At 46.6% G+C, this 20,152-nt stretch overlaps 1 protein-coding gene across 1 annotated transcript in view; it reads left to right on the plus strand.

Annotated features, from left to right (window-relative positions):
* Positions 1-20,152, plus strand: part of LOC311119101 (dynein axonemal heavy chain 6-like) — a gene marked incomplete at both ends in the record, with an annotated part of 58,494 nt that overhangs the window by 27,004 nt on the left and 11,338 nt on the right. The window contains 4 exons of the mRNA XM_084193845.1: positions 1,534-1,694; positions 14,445-14,533; positions 15,712-15,858; positions 16,205-16,343. Of these exons, the coding sequence (XP_084049971.1) occupies positions 1,534-1,694; positions 14,445-14,533; positions 15,712-15,858; positions 16,205-16,343 (536 nt within the window). The remainder of the gene's footprint in view (positions 1-1,533; positions 1,695-14,444; positions 14,534-15,711; positions 15,859-16,204; positions 16,344-20,152) is intronic.

The following is a 20,152-nucleotide window of genomic DNA, read 5'->3' on the forward strand; positions in this document are numbered from 1 at the left end:
ATTAACCCTCTGTCTCTCAGTATTAACCCTCTCTCTCAGTATTAACCATCTGTCTCTCAGTATTACTGTCTCTCAGTATTAACCCTCTGTCTCTCAGTATTAACCCTCTGTCTCTCAGTATTACTGTCTCTCAGTTTTAACCCTGTCTCTCAGTATTAACCCTGTCTCTCAGTATTAACCCCCTGTCTCTCAGTATTACTGTCTCTCAGTATTAACCCTCAGTGTCTCAGTATTAACCCTCTGTCTCTCAGTATTAATCCCGTCTCTCACTATTAACCCTCTGTATCTCAGTATTAACCCACTGTCTCTCAGTATTACTGTCTCTCAGTATTAACTCTCTGTCTCTCAGTATTAACCCTCTGTCTCTCAGTATTAACCCTCTGTCTCTCAGTATTAACCCTCTGTCTCTCAGTATTAACCCTCTCTCTCAGTATTAACCCCCTGTCTCTCAGTATTACTGTCTCTCAGTATTAACCCTCTGTCTCTCAGTATTAACACTCTGTCTCTCAGTATTAATCCCGTCTCTCAGTATTAACTCCCTGTCTCTCAGTTTTAACCCTCTGTCTCTCAGTATTAACCCTCTGTCTCTCAGTATTACTGTCTCTCAGTATTAACCCTCTGTCTCTCAGTATTAACACTCTGTCTCTCAGTATTAACCCTCTGTCTCTCAGTATTAATGTCTCATTATTAACCCTCTGTCTCTCAGTATTAACTCTCTGTCTCTCAGTATTAACCCTCTGTCTCTCAGTATTAACCCTCTGTCTCTCAGTATTACTGTCTCTCAGTATTAACCCTCTGTCTCTCAGTATTAACCCTCTGTCTCTCAGTATTAACCCTCTGTCTCTCAGTTTTAATCCCGTCTCTCAGTATTAACTCTCTGTCTCTCAGTATTACTGTCTCTCAGTATTAACCCTCTGTCTCTCAGTATTAACCCTCTGTCTCTCCGTATTACTGTCTCTCAGTATTAACCCTCTCTCTCTCAGTATTAACCCCCTGTCTGTTAGTATTAACCCTCTGTCTCTCAGTATTACTGTCTCTCAGTATTAACTCTCTGTCTCTCAGTATTAACCCTCTGTCTCTCAGTAATACTGTCTCTCAGTATTAACCCTCTGTCTCTCAGTATTAACCCTCTGTCTCTCAGTATTACTGTCTCTCAGTATTAACCGTCTGTCTCTCAGTATTAACCCCCTGTCTCTCAGTATTAACCCTCTGTCTCTCAGTATTAACCCTCTGTCTCTCAGTATTAACCCTCTGTCTCTCAGTATTAACCCTCTGTCTCTCAGTATTAACCCTCTATCTCTCAGTATTAACCCTATGTCTCTCAGTATTACTGTCTCTCAGTATTAACCCTCTGTCTCTCAGTATTAACCCTCTGTCTCTCAGTATTACTGTCTCTCAGTATTAACCCTCTATCTCTCAGTATTACTGTCTCTCAGTATTAACCCCTCTGTCTCTCAGTATTAACCCTCTGTCTCTCAGTATTAACCCTCTATCTCTTAGTATTAACCCCCTGTCTCTTTCTCCTCTCTCCAGGGTGAAGTCTATATCTCTAGGCCAGGGTCAGGGTCCTATAGCAGAGAAGATGATTCTGGAGGCTCTGAAGAGTGGTAACTGGATCTTCCTCCAGAACTGTCACCTGGCTGTGTCCTGGATGTTAGCCATGGAGGAACTCATCAAGACCTTCACTGAGCCCGGTCAGACACACACACACACACATACACACACACACACACACATTTACATTTACATTTTACATTTTAGTCATTTAGCAGACGCTCTTATCCAGAGCGACTTACAGGAGCAATTAGGGTTAAGTGCCTTGCTCAAGGGCACATTTACGTCATTTAGCAGACGCTCTTATCCAGAGCGACTACAAATTGGTGCATTCACCCTATAGCCAGTGGGATAACCACTTTACAATTATACTTTTTTTTTTGGGGGGGGGGGGGGGGGGTAGAAGGATTACTTTATCCTATCCCAGGTGTTCCTTAAAGAGGTGGGGTTTCAAATGTCTCCGGAAGGTGGTGAGTGACTCCGCTGTCCTGGCGTCGTGAGGGAGCTTGTTCCACCATTGGGGTGCCAGAGCAGCGAACAGCTTTGACTGGGCTGAGCGGGAACTATGCTTCCGCAGAGGAAGGGGAGCCAGCAGGCCAGAGGTGGATGAACGCAATGCCCTCGCCTGGGTGTAGGGACTGATCAGAGCCTGAAGGTACGGAGGTGCCGTTCCCCTCACTGCTCCATAGGCAAGCACCATGGTCTTGTAACGGATGCGAGCTTCAACTGGAAGCCAGTGGAGTGTGCGGAGGAGGGGGGTGACGTGAGAGAACTTGGGAAGGTTGAACACCAGACGGGCTGCGGCATTCTGGATGAGTTGTAGGGGTTTAATGGCACAGGCAGGGAGCCCAGCCAACAGTGAGTTGCAGTAATCCAGACGGGAGATGACAAGCGCCTGGATTAGGACCTGTGCCGCTTCCTGTGTAAGGCAGGGTCGTACTCTCCGAATGTTGTAGAGCATGAACCTGCAGGATCGGGTCACCGCCTTGATGTTAGCGGAGAACGACAGGGTGTTGTCCAGGGTCACGCCAAGGCTCTTCGCACTCTGGGAGGAGGACACAATGGAGTTGTCAACCGTGATGGCGAGATCATGGAACGGGCAGTCCTTCCCCGGGAGGAAGAGCAGCTCCGTCTTGCCAGGTTTCAGCTTGAGGTGGTGATCCGTCATCCATACTGATATGTCGGCCAGACATGCAGAGATGCGATTCGCCACCTGGTTATCAGAAGGGGGAAAGGAGATGATTAGTTGTGTATCGTCAGCGTAGCAATGATAGGAGAGGCCATGTGAGGATATGACAGAGCCAAGTGACTTGGTGTATAGGGAGAAAAGGAGAGGGCCTAGAACTGAGCCCTGGGGGACACCAGTGGTGAGAGCACGTGGTGCGGAGACAGCTTCTCGCCACGCCACTTGGTAGGAGCGACCGGTCAGGTAGGACGCAATCCAGGAGTGAGCCACGCCGGAGATGCCCAGCTCGGAGAGGGTGGAGAGGAGGATCTGATGGTTCACAGTATCAAAGGCAGCAGACAGGTCTAGAAGGACAAGAGCAGAGGAGAGAGTGTTAGCTTTAGCAGTGCGGAGAGCCTCCGTGACACAGAGAAGAGCAGTCTCAGTTGAATGACCAGTCCTGAAACCTGACTGGTTTGGATCAAGAAGGTCATTCTGAGAGAGATAGCAAGAGAGTTGGCTAAAGACGGCACGCTCAATAGTTTTGGAAAGAAAAGAAAGAAGGGATACTGGTCTGTAGTTGTTGACATCAGTGGGATCGAGTGTTGGTTTTTTGAGAAGGGGTGCAACTCTCGCTCTCTTGAAGACGGAAGGGACATGGCCAGCGGTCAAGGATGAGTTGATCAGCGAGGTGAGGTAGGGGAGAAGGTCACCGGAGATGGTCTGGAGAAGAGAGGAGGGGATGGGGTCAAGCGGGCAGGTTGTTGGGCGGCCTGCAGTCACTAGTCGCAAGATTTTATCTGGAGAGAGAGGGGAGAAAGAAGTCAAAGCATAGGGAAGGGCAGTGTGAACAGGACCAGCAGTGTCATTAGACTTAACAAACGAGGATCGGATGTCGTCAACCTTCTTTTCAAAGTGGTTGACGAAGTCATCCACAGAGAGGGAGGAGGGGGGGGGGGGTGGGGGGGAGGATTCAGCAGTGAGGAGAATGTGGCAAAGAGCTTCCTAGGGTTAGAGGCAGATGCTTGGAATTTAGAGTGGTAGAAAGTGGCCTTAGCAGCAGAAACAGATGAAGAAAATGTAGAGAGGAGGGAGTGAAAAGATGCCAGGTCGGCAGGGAGTTTAGTTTTCTTCCATTTCCACTCCGCTGCCCGGAGCTCTGTTCTGTGAGCTCACAATGAGTCATCAAGCCACGGAGCTGGAGGGGAGGACCGAGCCGGCCGGGAGGATAGGGGACACAGAGAGTCAAAGGATGCAGAAAGGGAGGAGAGGAGGGTTGAGGAGGCAGAATCAGGAGATTGGAGGGAGAAGGATTGAGCAGAGGGAAGAGATGATAGGATGGAAGAGGAGAGAGTAGTGGGAGAGAGAGAGCGAAGGTTGCGGCGGCGCGTTACCATCTGTGTAGTGGCAGAGTGAGTAGTGTTGGAGGAGAGCGAGAGAAAAAAGGATACAAAGTAGTGGTCGGAGACATGGAGGGGAGTTGCAGTGAGATTAGTAGAAGAGCAACATCTAGTAAAAATGAAGTCAAGCGTATTGCCTGCCTTGTGAGTGGGGGGGGATGGTGAGAGGGTGAGGTCAAAAGAGGAGAGGAGTGGAAAGAAGGAGGCAGAGAGAAATGAGTCAAATGTAGACGTGGGGAGGTTGAAATCCCCCAAAACTGTGAAGGGTGAGCCATCCTCAGGAAAGGAACTTATCAAGGCGTCAAGCTCATTGATGAACTCTCCAAGGGAACCTGGAGGGCGATAGATGACAAGGATATTAAGCTTAAATGGGCTAGTGACTGTGACAGCGTGGAATTCAAATGAGGAGATAGACAGATGGGTTAGGGGAAAAATTGAGAATGACCACTTGGGAGAGATGAGGATTCCTGTGCCACCACCCCTCTGACCAGATGCTCTCGGGGTATGCGAGAACACATGGTCAGACGAGGAGAGAGCAGTAGGAGTAGCAGTGTTTTCAGTGGTAATCCATGTTTCCGTCAGCGCCAGGAAGTCGAGGGACTGGAGGGTAGCATAGGCTGGGATGAAGTCAGCCTTGTTGGCGGCAGAACGGCAGTTCCAGAGGCTGCCTGAGACCTGGAACTCCAGGTGTGTGGTGCGTGCAGGGACCACCAGGTTAGAGAGGCAGCAGCCACGCGGTGTGAGGCGTTTGTGTAGCCTGTGCGGAGAGGAGAGAACAGGGATAGGCAGAGGCATAGTTGACAGGCTGCAGCAGATGGCTACAATAATGCAGAGGAGATCGGAATGAAATGAACTAAACATCAGGGAATGGAGAGAGCAGGCCTCCCTCACCAAAAAAAAAAATATATATAACTCTCCCAACTTCCACCTCAGAAACTATAATTGTTTCACTGAACCACCCGAGTAAAACTCTCCCAACTTCCACTTTAGAAATTAGAATTGTTGTAAACTACAGCAGACTGTTATCAGTAGCTGTAATTAAGTACAGCAGCTACCAACCACCTAACGTTAATGCCTCGGATGAGGTTAGAAAAACAGCTGAATGGTAGCAGCTAGCTGGCTCAATCACAGGTACTCTTAAACATGAAATAACATTGGAAACAATTAACCACAGTTGCAAAATGTTACCAGTAGCTACCCGCTAGCTAGCTAGCTTTGTTGGTCCAAGTAGTGGGTAAGCTAGCCTCGTGCTTCGCCGGGGTCCACCGAATACAGTCCTTACCTACAATAATTACCTACAATAACCTTCAATAACTACCTGAGTAAGTGTTACGAACCCCGTGGCTTTGAACGTCTAGGGTGATGGACATGAGACCCGTAACATAATTCATGTAAATTATAAGTGTGGCATGGAACAGTGAGAACAAATATGACACAACAACCATGAACTACCGTCAAACACAAATGGTTTATTTCTGAACACACGGTAAAGGTTTGGGAAAAAGGGCTGAGCAGGACCCAAGAAATGAAACAATAGTGTAAAACACCCCTAAACTGATCTTGCCTGCCTCAAGAACCGCTAGGCTACTGCTACCATACAAAAATACAGTGGGTGGTCCGCTCAGGTCTAACTAGTGTTTATAGACAGTTCTTTCTACGGGAAATGTATGCCCAAGGGCAGCTAGCTCAAACTCCCCTTTCCCCAGAAACACACAATAGTTACCAACCAGAGTAACCAACAAATTAATGAGTACTCTAAACACAGGACATCACAGTATCCATTACTCACATACAAAACAGTGGTCTAACAAAATTACCAACCAGAGTAACCGGCAACTTAGTGAGTAAACAAAAACAGGACACCACAGTGTCCATACTCACATACAGAAATAGTCTCTCTCTCTCTCAACAAACACAAGTGACTGGTTTTTATATAATGGGATGTGTGATCGAAAAAACGAGTAACAGGTGGTGCAATGCACAGGAATGTTCACTGATTGGTCCAATCAGCAGACACCTCAACGACCACCAATCAGGAACATACAGGACACCTGTGATTAGGGCAGAAGGAGTAGAAACACACAAAAACACAGGATACCTGTATCCGTAACACTCCCACCCTTAAAAGAGCAAACCACAATGGTTTGCGACACACGTACCATCACAACACCCAAAATTCAATAATCATCCTGCCGGGATAAAAAAAAAACCTAGATCATTACACACGAGACAAAGCATCTGCCAACACATTATCCAACCCCTTTTTGTGGCGGATCTCCAAATTATAATTTTGCACGACAAGTGCCCAACGCATAAGGCGTTGGTTCTGGTTGTACATCCGGTGGAGAAAAACTAAGGGGTTATGGTCAGTATACACTATCACTGGTAATGCACTGGAACCAACATAAACTTCAAAGTACTGCAGAGTTAACAACAAAGCTAGAGCTTCTTGTTCAATGGTGGAATAGTTTGTCTGACATTTGTTAAATTTCCGTGAAAAATAACAGACAGGATGGTCCACTCCACTCTGGTCTTGCTGCAGTAGAACAGCACCAGCACCTCTGGCACTTGCATCTACCTCCAGTTTAAACGGTCGTTCAAAATCTGGCGCAGCAAGAACAGGAGTACTACATAAGAGTGCTTTAGCAGTGTTGAAAGCAGTACAACAATCTTCAGACCATACAAATTTTCTCGCCGGACTGAGCAAATCCGTTAATGGAGCAACTACCGCAGAGAAATTTTTACAGAAACTACGGTAGTAGCCAACCATCCCTAAAAAACGGCGTAGCTCTCTTCTGGTGGTAGGTGCGGGAAATGCGTTTATAGCTGAGACCTTGGCATCTACAGGGCGCACCTGACCATGGCCGACCTGTTTACCGAGATAAGTAACAGTGGCCTTCCAAAACTCGCACTTTGCTAAGTTCAGGGTTAGAGAAGCGGTTGCTAGACGTTCACACACTACCCTTAGAGTTTTAACATGATCAGACCACTCAGTTGAATAAATTACCAGATCATCAAGGTAAGCACTACAATTAGGAACTCCAGCCAATACTGTGTTAACCAGGCGTTGGAAAGTGGCTGGTGCGTTCCGCATCCCAAATGCCATGACAGCATATTGTAGGAAGTGATCTGGGGTCACAAAGGCAGAGATGTCGGAGGCACGTGGGGTTAACGGCACCTGCCAGTAACCTTTTAGAAGATCTAGTTTGGTTACATAAGTAGCAGCACCAACAGTATCAATACAGTCATCCAGTCTGGGTAACGGGAACGAGTCGGGCACTGTGACAGCATTGACTTTCCGATAGTCCGTACATAATCTTGATGTCCCATCAGGTTTAGGAACCAGAATGCACGGAGAACTCCAAGGACTTGAACTTGGCATAGCCAGGTTATTCTCCAGCAAATAACCGACCTCACCCCTCATTATCTTTCTCTTAGCGACGTTGACACGATAAGCATGTTGCTTGATAGGTGCAGCGTTTCCAACATTGTCATGTTCTAACACATTTGTACATGTAGGAACATCATTAAAAAGACATGGAAAGCTGTGTAATAGTCTCACAATATCATCTGACTGTCTGTCCGTTAAATGAATCAGGCTTGACGGGAGAGACAGCAGCATCTCTGAATTGGGCAATCTAGCACACTGCTGCTGAGTATTGCGCAACTCCAAACCATCTCCGTCCACATCATTAACATGACCTCCCACTACAGCCGTAGCAGCAACAGAGACAGCCGACTCGGCCAGTTTCTCTGGACTGTCTACCTGAGTGACGGGTCTGGTGTGGTATGTCTTCAACATGTTAACGTGGCACACACGAGATTGGCGTTTTCTATCAGGAGTCTATATCACGTAGTCAGTTTCACTTAGTTTCTTTTCAATTACATAAGGACCAGAGAAACGTGCTGACAATGACGCTCCTGGCACAGGCAACAATACAAGAACTTGGTCACCTGGCTGCAGTGAACGAGAAACAGCCTGTGTGTCATAGTGTCGTTTCATCCGTTTCTGTGAGGAAGACAGCGCTTCCTTTGCTAGAGCACAGGCAGCATGTAGGCGCTCACGAAAGCGACTAACGTAGTCCAACACATTTTCTTTCACACACAACTCTTGTGACAAAAACTGATCCTTAAGGACTTTCATAGGTCCTCTCATGGTGTGTCCAAACACCAGTTCAGCTGGGCTGAACCCTAGGGATTCCTGTACTGTCTCACGGACAGCAAACAAAACTAGAGGAACTCCCTCATCCCAATCTTTCTCAGATTCCAAGCAATATTTACGGAGCATAGACTTCAGGGTCTGATGCCAACGTTCAAGCGCACCCTGAGACTCTGGGTGATATGCGCTTGACACACGGTGTGTAACTGACAAGGATTTTAACACTTGTTTGAAAAGTTTAGAAAGGAAATTCGTACCCTGATCAGTTTGTATCACCTTAGGTAACCCAAAAGTGGAGAAGAATTTGATCAACGCTTTACTCACCACCGGAGCAGTAATCCTTCGCAGAGGAATGGCCTCTGGGTACCTGGTGGCCACACACATAATTGTCAACATAAACTGGTTACCAGATTTTGTTTTTGGTAATGGTCCAACACAATCAACCATCACATGTTCGAAGGGTTCACCTATTGCTGGTATGGGACAAAGAGGCGCGGGGGAAATAACCTGGTTCGGTTTCCCAACTACTTGACAGGTGTGGCAAGTCCGACAGAACTGAGCCACATCTTGTTTTAAGCCAGGCCAAAAGAAATGTCGCAAAACTCGATCATAAGTCTTGGTGACTCCCAGATGTCCGGACCACTGGTGATCATGAGCGAGGGATAAAACATTTTGTCGAAAGGCTGTAGGAATCACTATTTGGTAAACAGCATTCCAATCTCCGCCAGCGTCAACATGGGATGTCCATTTACGCATGAGGAGATTACCATCAATGATGTATGCCATGTTTTTCTTCTTTAGCTCTTCCTCTGAGACAACACTAGAAAAACATTTAGCCAGGCTAATGTCAACCTGTTGGTTAGCGATCAGCTGCTCACGAGTAACTGGTAACTGTATTGCCTCAGCAACAAGTTCCACATCCTTCTTCCTTTCTCTGGGCTGTTGGTCAGACTGCACCAGCTTACCAGAGGTAGCACCCGAACTATCCTCTGGGTCACACTCTCTGAATAGAATCGTTTTCGACAAATCTATTACTTCACCCACTTGTCGTGCTTGAGCACGTGTGACAGCACAAGCGGGGAACACATCTGGATAACCCTGTGCCAGCTCCTCGGAGAGAGACTGGTCACTTTTATCCAATACCTCCAATACGGGTATCACCTTTCCTCCGGCAATATCGTTGCCCATTATAAATGTCACACCTTTTACTGGCAACATAGGACGTACGCCAACTCTGAACAATCCACTGACTAACTCAGAGTGTACGTTCACAAAGTGCAATGGCACTGGGACAAATCCCATTTCAATTCCTTGTACTAACACACTGGAACCACAATATGTATTATTAGACAAGGGCAACACATCAGCTAGTATGAACGACTGCGCCGCACCAGTATCTCTGAGGATTCTAACTGGACGCTGAGACGCTTCGTCATCTGATATAGAAACAAACCCCTCAAAAATGAACGGTTCATAACTGTGATCTGGGACAGGGACTTTCAAACCACATTCACTATGAGGCCTCTGTCTTGATTCCGGCCCCACAACCGTACGAATCAGCCCAACACCCGTTGGCGGCCTGGCGTGCTGAGGCATCCCCTGTTTGCGTTTAAGCAAAAAGCAATCACTAACCAAATGTCCCACCTTATGACAATAGAAACAGTGACGCACATCTTTTGGGCGTGCTGGATGTACTACTGGTCGACTAGGACTAAAAGTTAGCAACTCCGCAGCCCTGCTCTCCGTACGAGCCGAAAACACGCTCTTATGCGTCAACACAAACTCGTCTGCCAATACAGACGCTTCCGACAGTGAGGATACTTTCTGTTCGTTCAGATAAACCACAATGCGTTCCGGTAAGCAATTTTTAAACTCTTCTAACAAGATTAACTCCTGTAGAGAGTTAAAATCAGTTACCTTACTAGCACTGTGCCATTTGTCAAACAGATTTCCTTTGTCTCTAGCAAACTCCACATAAGTCTGAGTAGGAGACTTTTTATGAGACCTAAATCTCTGCCGATATGCCTCAGGAACAAGCTCATAGGCACGAAGAACAGTAGCTTTGACCACTTCATAATTCAAACTGTCTTCAAGAGGTAGCGCTGCCAGAACCTCTTGGGCTTTACCTGTTAGTTTACACTGAAGTAATAGGCACCATACCTCTTCGGGCCATTTCAATGCTACCGCTATCCGTTCAAACACACTGAAATAGGAATCAACCTCTGACTCCCTGAACACAGGTACCAAGGTGATCTGCCTACTAATATCAAACGTAGCAGATGACACAGCTGGTGAGGATGGCTCACTAGCAGGCATAGTATTAGCAGAGACTAACCTCGCTGTTTCTGCCTCTAGTTCCATTTTACGCATCTCCAGTTCCATCTTACGCATCTCCAGTTCTTGATCAAGCCTACGCGTCTCCAGTTCTTGATCAAGCCTACGCGTCTCCAGTTCTTGATCAAGCCTACGCGTCTCCAGTTCCATCTTACGCGTCTCCAGTTTGTCTAGCCTGATTTGTGCCCGCTCTTCCGCCTCCATTTGGAGCCGTGTCAAGCGGACATCCATCCTGGCATCACTGTCAGTGAGTGGGGAGAGTGGGTCATAACGGGGCAATGTGGCCGGAGCCTTAGCCTCGTCCTCAGACACTGATGGGCTTACAGGAACAGCCACCACCTCCCCTACAGGAGCAGCAGACTCAGGCGGCGGTAACTCAAGCACTCGCTCGTTCAACAATATCGCTAGCACTACTTCCCTAACTTCTGCTTTCACTAAACCCCTTGGTATGGGTACAGAAAAGTGGTCAGCCAAAACCTGTAGATCCACTCTATGGCAATTCTCAAAAACCTCCCACGTAGGGTTTTCCAAAAATGCTTCCAACTCAAAAGTAGCCATCCTACTCTAGCAACACGAGCCGTCGACTACTGAACACACAAAAAAAACAGGTAGTACAGCTGCCAAGCTCAACACTGAACCAGACACTTACTAATTTGCATGAGTAGCATGGGATAGATCCCGGACGAACCCCCACTTTATGTTACGAACCCCGTGGCTTTGAACGTCTAGGGTGATGGACATGAGACCCGTAACATAATTCATGTAAATTATAAGTGTGGCATGGAACAGTGAGAACAAATATGACACAACAACCATGAACTACCGTCAAACACAAATGGTTTATTTCTGAACACACGGTAAAGGTTTGGGAAAAAGGGCTGAGCAGGACCCAAGAAATGAAACAATAGTGTAAAACACCCCTAAACTGATCTTGCCTGCCTCAAGAACCGCTAGGCTACTGCTACCATACAAAAATACAGTGGGTGGTCCGCTCAGGTCTAACTAGTGTTTATAGACAGTTCTTTCTACGGGAAATGTATGCCCAAGGGCAGCTAGCTCAAACTCCCCTTTTCCCAGAAACACACAATAGTTACCAACCAGAGTAACCAACAAATTAATGAGTACTCTAAACACAGGACATCACAGTATCCATTACTCACATACAAAACAGTGGTCTAACAAAATTACCAACCAGAGTAACCGGCAACTTAGTGAGTAAACAAAAACAGGACACCACAGTGTCCATACTCACATACATAAATAGTCTCTCTCTCTCTCAACAAACACAAGTGACTGGTTTTTATATAATGGGATGTGTGATCGAAAAAACGAGTAACAGGTGGTGCAATGCACAGGAATGTTCACTGATTGGTCCAATCAGCAGACACCTCAACGACCACCAATCAGGAACATACAGGACACCTGTGATTAGGGCAGAAGGAGTAGAAACACACAAAAACACAGGATACCTGTATCCGTAACAGTAAGCTACCTATAATACCAAACTACAATACCTACCTACAATCTAAATACATGGTTTAAGCTTAACTCAACACCATATAAGAAGCCAAGCTTACCTTTCATAACGCAGCAATGATTAAACGTTGGGTAGCTAGCACAAAGATATTGTATTTAGCTACCACAGTACAGCCAGCTGGTAGTGTTGGCTGGCTAGCAATGGCTACTGTGTTGACTTTGTTTGAAAAACGGCGTCGCTGCGAACGAATGTAGCTGTTTAAAAGGATATTGTTTTTAGTTGCAACTGTTGCTAATAGCAACTCGCCAGCTAATCCAGGAAGTGAGTTAGCTAGCTAGCTTCGTGCTACACCCGGCACCGCCGAATACAAAAGTAACCTACAATAACTACACAACAGCTATCCACAACAGCCCACGATGCCTACCTATACTACTTAATAATATACAGCCCACGATGCCTACCTATAGTACCTAACTACAATCTAAATACATAGTTTAAGCCTTACTCGACAAAGCCCAAGCTATGTATAAAGCCAAACTGGCAGACTGCAATCAGTAGCCGAAATTAAGTACAGCAGCTACCAACCACCTAACGTTAATGATAATGAGGTTAGAAAAACAGCTGAAGGTGGCAGCTAGCTGGCTCAATTACAGGCACTCTTAAGCGTGAAATAACATTGGAAACAGCTAACCACAGTTGCTAAAAGTTGCTAAAAGTTACCGGTAGCTACCCGCTAGCTAGCTAGCTTTGTTGGTCCAAGTAGTGGGTAAGCTAGCCTCGTGCTTCGCCGGGGTCCGCCGAATACAGTCCTTACCTACAATAATTACCTACAATAACTACCTGAGTAAACTACCTATAATACCTAACTACAATACCTACCTACAATCTAAATACATGGTTTAAGCTTTACTCAACACCATATAAGAAGCCAAGCTTACCTCCTGCTAGAGAAAACACAACCTCTCCCACACACCACACACACACACACACAGACGCACCATTTAAATTGACCATATTCCTTACACAGTATATAAAGTCCTACACCATAGTTTAGGCACTGGAGCAGACCACTGTATTCACCAACTACTGTCACTAGACTACACATTATATCATTTGTCCAAGTATGTGTTTTCCAACAGTGTGATTGAAGTTCATGTCAACAGAATACCACTGCTCACATATGGTGCTCCAACATCTAATGGGTAGACACACTACAACGTCAGTCAACCAGGGACAGAGTCAGAATACCACTGCTCCAACATCTAATGGGTAGACACACTACAACGTCAGTCAACCAGGGACAGGGTCAGAATACCACTGCTCCAACATCTAATGGGTAGACACACTACAACGTCAGTCAACCAGGGACAGAGTCAGAATACCACTGCTCCAACATCTAATGGGTAGACACACTACAACGTCAGTCAACCAGGGACAGGGTCAGAATACCACTGCTCCAACATCTAATGGGTAGACAACAATGTCAGTCAACCAGGGACAGGGTCAGAATACCACTGCTCCAACATCTAATGGGTAGACACACTACAACGTCAGTCAACCAGGGACAGAGTCAGAATACCACTGCTCCAACATCTAATGGGTAGACACACTACAACGTCAGTCAACCAGGGACAGGGTCAGAATACCACTGCTCCAACATCTAATGGGTAGACACACTACAACGTCAGTCAACCAGGGACAGGGTCAGAATACCACTGCTCCAACATCTAATGGGTAGACAACAATGTCAGTCAACCAGGGACAGGGTCAGAATACCACTGCTCCAACATCTAATGGGTAGACACACTACAACGTCAGTCAACCAGGGACAGAGTCAGAATACCACTGCTCCAACATCTAATGGGTAGACACACTACAACGTCAGTCAACCAGGGACAGGGTCAGAATACCACTGCTCCAACATCTAATGGGTAGACACACTACAACGTCAGTCAACCAGGGACAGAGTCAGAATACCACTGCTCCAACATCTAATGGGTAGACACACTACAACGTCAGTCAACCAGGGACAGGGTCAGAATACCACTGCTCCAACATCTAATGGGTAGACAACAACATCAGTCAACCAGGGACAGAGTCAGAATACCATAAAGCTGTGTACTGTGTGTACCTGGGTATCAGGTGGTGTGAGGTGTTGCTGTATGGTCGCGTAAGGACACTGTCTTTTCCAGGACAGAACAGGGTGAATGGGGATATTAATGGCTCTCACACACACACCCTGCACCTGCTGCTACCCTGTCCTGCTGGACCTCTCTACTACACGCTATGGACTGGACTGACCCTGTGTTGTGTTGTCCTCTCTACTGACTCACCCTGTCATCTCCTCCCTGTTAGACACGGTGATCCAGGAGAACTTTAGGTTGTTCCTGAGCTCCATGCCCACCAAGGTGTTCCCTGTCACCGTCCTCCAGAACTCTGTCAAGGTAACACTCATCTTTACACTACTCTCTGTCACAGGACATAGAGAGACCTTCGAATCTACAACTCAATCTTAGGTTCTACAACTCCGTTTTAAATTCTGGAACTCAGTCTTAGATTATAGAACTTAGTCAAAGGTTCTATTATTCAGTCTTAGGTTCTAGAATTCAGTCCTAGGTTCTAGAATTCAGTCTTAGGTTCTAGAACTCAGTCTTAGGTTCTAGAACACAATCTTGGATTGTCTAAATTGAAACTGTCTTGGATTCTCAAGGCTCTGTTGAGATATTTATGGCTCTTCAGCAATTCCGATATTCCCTGTTTGCGTCTTTGGACAGATTGTCCTCTCAACCTTAGCCACCCCGGCCTGTGTTTCATATCACTCACAGGGCCTTCTCTAACCATGAGAGAGTAGGGCTGTCACATACGGCTTACACACACATGTAGAGCCATCGCTCTTAATAAACACGTACGCACGTGTGCCCACACCAGTGGAGGCTGCTGAGACGAGGACGGCTCATAATAATGGCTGGAATGGAATGGTATCAATCACATCAAAGACGTGGTTTCCATATGGTTGATACCATTCCATTGACTCCGTTCCAGCCGTTATTATGAGTCGTCCTCCCCTCAGCAGCCTCCACTGATACAGACACACACACCTAGCCCGTGGGATTGAGCGTGGGTGCATATCTGTGTCTCAGGGATCCATTAGCTATGCCTGGGCCAGCGAGGGGTGAGAGGGTGCTCCCATGCATGGGGTCATTATACCCCTCATTCATATTTTAGCTCAACACCTCTCTGTATTCTGTTGATGAGGGCGCTGTAAATAATAGTGTCACAGAAGAACGCACTGTAGAACGTTCTATTGAAGTGTCTAAAGGTAAAGTAAGCTGAGGCCTTTCATAAATGTCCTTTAGATGGCTCTGTAAGGGTTGGTGCTGCTAGATTCAAAAAGTTCATTTGGAGACGAAGCAAAAAGGAACTAGATTATTTTGTCTGTTTTGTGAACTGATAAATAATGGGGTTTGGATGCGAGCACTTTACCAGAGTTTGAGAAAAAAACACTACAGCAGTAAACCATATAGTTATTATTTGCATCCTACAGGAATTATCTGATTGATTATCCACACATTTCCACGTGTGTGTGTGTGCGTGTGTGTGTGTGTGTGTGTGCGTGGGCCAGGTGACCAACGAGCCTCCTAAGGGTCTACGTGCCAACGTGCGCCGGGCGTTCACTGAGATCACCAACAACTTCTTTGAGGAGCACATCCTGGGACGCCAGTGGAGGAAGATCATCTTCGGAGTCTGCTTCTTCCACGCTATCATACAGGTCAGAACACACACACACACACACACACACACCACACACACACCACACACATACACACACACACACACACACACACACACACACACACACACCACACACACACACACCACACACACACACACACCACACACACACACACCACACACACACACACACCACACCACACACACACACACACCACACCACACACACACACACACACCACACACACACCACACACACACACACACACCCACACACCCACGTCCACACACACACACACACCTCCTACTATATTCATTAAGTCTTTGTAACTGATGTTGAGACAGTAGAATAAAAACGGTGTGTGTGTGTGTGTGTGTTGCAGGAGAGGAAGAAGTTTGGACCTCTGGGCTGGAACATCCGTTATGAGTTCAACGACAGCGACAGAGAGTGTGCCCTGCTCAACCAGAACCTCTACTGTCAGACTGGCCACATACCCTGGGACGCTCTCATCTACATCACTGGTAGGACTGTGTGTGTGTGTCGGCCTCCCTGCCGGGTCCTCCATTATTCATCACATTACTGCTGGTCTCTGTCAGGTTCTGGGACGTTTAGCAGCAGGCCAGACCCTGAGGTTATGTGAGGTTTAGCAGCAGGCCAGACCCTGAGGTTCTGGGAAGTTTAGTAGCAGGGAAGACCCTGAGGTTCTGGGAGGTTTAGTAGCAGGGAAGACCCTGAGGTTCTGGGAGGTTTAGCAGCAGGGAAGACCCTGAGGTTCTGGGAGGTTTAGCAGCAGGCCAGACCCTGAGGTTATGTGAGGTTTAGCAGCAGGCCAGATCCTGAGGTTCTGGGAGGTTTAGCAGCAGGGAAGACCTTGAGGTTCTGGGAGGTTTAGCAGCAGGGAAGACCCTGAGGTTCTGGGAGGTTTAGTAACAGGGAAGACCCTGAGGTTCTGGGAGGTTTAGTAACAGGGAAGACCCTGAGGTTCTGGGAGGTTTAGTAGCAGGCCAGACCCTGAGGTTCTGGGAGGTTTAGTAGCAGGGAAGACCCTGAGGTTCTGGGCGGTTTAGTAGCAGGGAAGACCTTGAGGTTCTGGGAGGTTTAGCAGCAGGGAAGACCCTGAGGTTCTGGGAGGTTTAGTAGCAGGGAAGACCCTGAGGTTCTGGGAGGTTTAGTAGCAGGGAAAACCCTGAGGTTCTGGGAGGTTTAGCAGCAGGGAAGACCCTGAGGTTCTGGGAGGTTTAGCAGCAGGGAAGACCCTGAGGTTCTGGGAGGTTTAGCAGCAGGGAAGACCAAAACCTCGATTTCAAAATAATAATTTACACTATATATACAAAAGTATGTGGACACTCCATCAAATAGTGGTTTCTGCTATTTCAGCCACACCCATTGCATTGGGAAAGTATTCAGACCCCTTGACTTCTTCCACATTTTGTTATGTTACAGCCTTATTCTAAAATCGATTAAATAAAAAATGTTCCTCATCAATCTACACACAATACACCATAATGACAAAGCGAAAATAGTTTTTGTTTTTAATTTAGCAAATGTATAAAAAACACAAAACAGAAATACCTTATTTACATAAATATTCAGACCCTTTGCTATGAGACTCAAAATTGAACTCTGGTACATCCTGTTTCCATTGATCATCCTTGAGATGTTTCTACAACTTGATTGGAGTCCACCTGTAGTAAATTCAATTGATTGGACATGATTTAGAAAGCCACACACCTGTCTATATAAGGTCCCACAGTTGACAGTGCATGTCAGAGCAAAAACCAAGACATGAGGTTGAAGGAATTGTCCGTAGGGCTCAGAGACAGATCTGGGGAAGGGTACCCAAACATTTCTGTAGCATTGGAGGTCCCAAAGAACAGTGGCTTCCATCATTCTTAAATGGAATACGTTTGGAACCACCAAGACTCTTCCTAGAGTTGGGTGCCCGGCCAAACTGAGCAACCGGGGGAGAAGGGCCTTGGTCAGGGAGGTGACCAAGAAACCGATGGTCACTCTGAGAGAGCTGCAGAGTTCCTCTGTGGAGATGGGAGCACCTTCCAGAAGGACAACCATATCTGCAGCAATCAGGCCTTTATGGTAAAGCTGCCAGATGGAAGCCACTCCTCAGTAAAAGGCACATGACAGCCCGCTTGGAGTTTGCCAAAAGGCACCTAAAGGACTCTCAGACCATGAGAAACAAGATTCTGTGGTCTGATGGAACCAAGATTGAACTCTTTGGCCTGAATGCCAAGCATCATGTCTGGAGGAACCCTGGCACCATCCCTACGGCGAAGCATGGTGGTGGCAGCATCATGCTGTGGGGATGTTTTTCAGCGGCAGGGACTGGGAGAATAGTCAGGAACAAGGGAAAGATGAACGGAGCAAAGTACAGAGATATTCTTGATGAAAACCTGCTCCAGAGCGCTCAGGACCTCTGACTGGGGCGAAGGTTCACCTTCCAACAGGACAACGACCCTAAGCACACAGCCAAGACAACGCAAGAGTGGCTTCGGCCTCTGAATGTCCTTGAGTGGCCCAGCCAGAGCCCGGCCTTGAACCCGATCTAACATCTCTGGAGAGATGAGAGGATCTGACAGAGCTTGAGAGGATCTGCAGAGAAGAATGGGAGAAACTCCCCAAATACAGGTGTGCCAAGCTTGTAGCGTCATAACCAAGAAGACTCGAGCCTGTAATCGCTGCCAAAGGTGCTTCAACAAAGTACTGAGTAAAGGGTCTGAATACTTATGTAAATGTTATATTTCCGGGTTTTTTATTTCATTTTTATTTGCAAAAATGTCAAAAAACCTATTTTTGCTTTGTCATTGTGGTGTTGTGTGTAGATTGATGAGGACAAAAAACAATCTAATCCATTTTAGAATAAGGCTGTAACGTAACAAAATGTGGAAAAAGTCAATGAGTCTGAATACTTTCCGAATGCACTGTATATAATCGAGAACACAGCCATGCAATCTACATAGACAAACATTGGCAGTAGAATGGCCTTACTGAAGGGCTCAGTGACTTTCAACGTGGCACCGTCATAGGATGCCACCTTTCCAACAAGTCAGAGCTGCTCCGGTCAACTGTAAGTGCTGGTATTGTGAGGTGGAAACGTCTAGGAGCAACAGCTGCTCAGCCGCGAAGTGGTAGGCCACACAAGCTCACAGAATGGGACTGCCGAGTGCTGAAGTGCATAGCGCGTAAATATCACCTGTCCTCAGTTGCAACACTCACTACCGAGTTCCTGCCTCTGGACGCAACGTCAGCATAATAGCTGTTCGTTGGGAGCTTCATAAAATAGGTTTTCATGGCAGAGCAGCCGCACACTAGCCTAAGATCACCATGCTCAATGCCAAGCGTCGGCTGGAGTGGTGTAAAGCTCACCGCCATTGGAATCTAGATCAGTGGAAACGCGTTCTCTGGAGTGATGAATCACGCTTCACCATCTGGCAGTCCGACGGACAAATCTGGGTTTGGCGGATGCCAGGAGAACGCTACCTGCCCCAATTCATCGTGCCAACTGTAAAGTTTGGTGGAGGAGGAATAATGGTCTGGGGCTGTTTTTCATGGTTTGGGCTAGGCCCCTTAGTTCCAGTGAAGGGAAATCTTAACGCTACAGCATACAATGACATTTTAGACAATTATGTGCTTCCAACTTTGTGGCAACAGTTTGGGGAAGGTCATTTCCTGTTTCAGCATGACAATGCCCCTGTGCACAAAGCATTGTCCATACAGAAATGGTTTGTCGAGATCGGTGTGGAAGAACTTGACCGGCCTGCACAGAGCCCTGACCTCAACCCCATTGAACACCTTTTGGATGAATTGGAACGCAGCCTGCTAGCCAGGCCTAATCAAGATTTTTTTTAATCGCTTTGGATTACACATTCCTGAGGACATATTTTTTCATTATTGTTTTTTTTCTTCAGACTTTGTAATGTTTGTTTAATTCCTAATTCAACCATTCTTTGTATTTGGAAACCATCTATTTGAAAATAGTTTGGTCACAAACCTAGCATGATATCAGTTTTTTTATCCTGAAAAAAAGGGTTCCTTGCTCATGTAGTGCAGTAACTGAGAGGTAGACAGAAGGGTTCCACAGTGTTCTGCATACTAAAGTTTAGAACCTAGATTAGAACCTTCCATTTACCCAGCAGACCCTCTGTGCCAGCTCCACTCTGCCTGTAATAGGAATGCTTCAAAATGTGCACATGTGTTTTTCACAGCAGGTTCATGTAAAGTGGGTTGTGTTCATTAGGGGACTGACCGTAAAACCAAAATGAGCATTTCTTCTGGAGGCTGCCCCTGCAGGTTTCTGTCTATTTTCTTCCTTTTA

Source organism: Coregonus lavaretus (assembly GCF_964263955.1).
Source record: "Coregonus lavaretus genome assembly, contig: HAP1_SCAFFOLD_2185, whole genome shotgun sequence".
In the NCBI taxonomy this organism is placed as follows: domain Eukaryota; kingdom Metazoa; phylum Chordata; class Actinopteri; order Salmoniformes; family Salmonidae; genus Coregonus; species Coregonus lavaretus.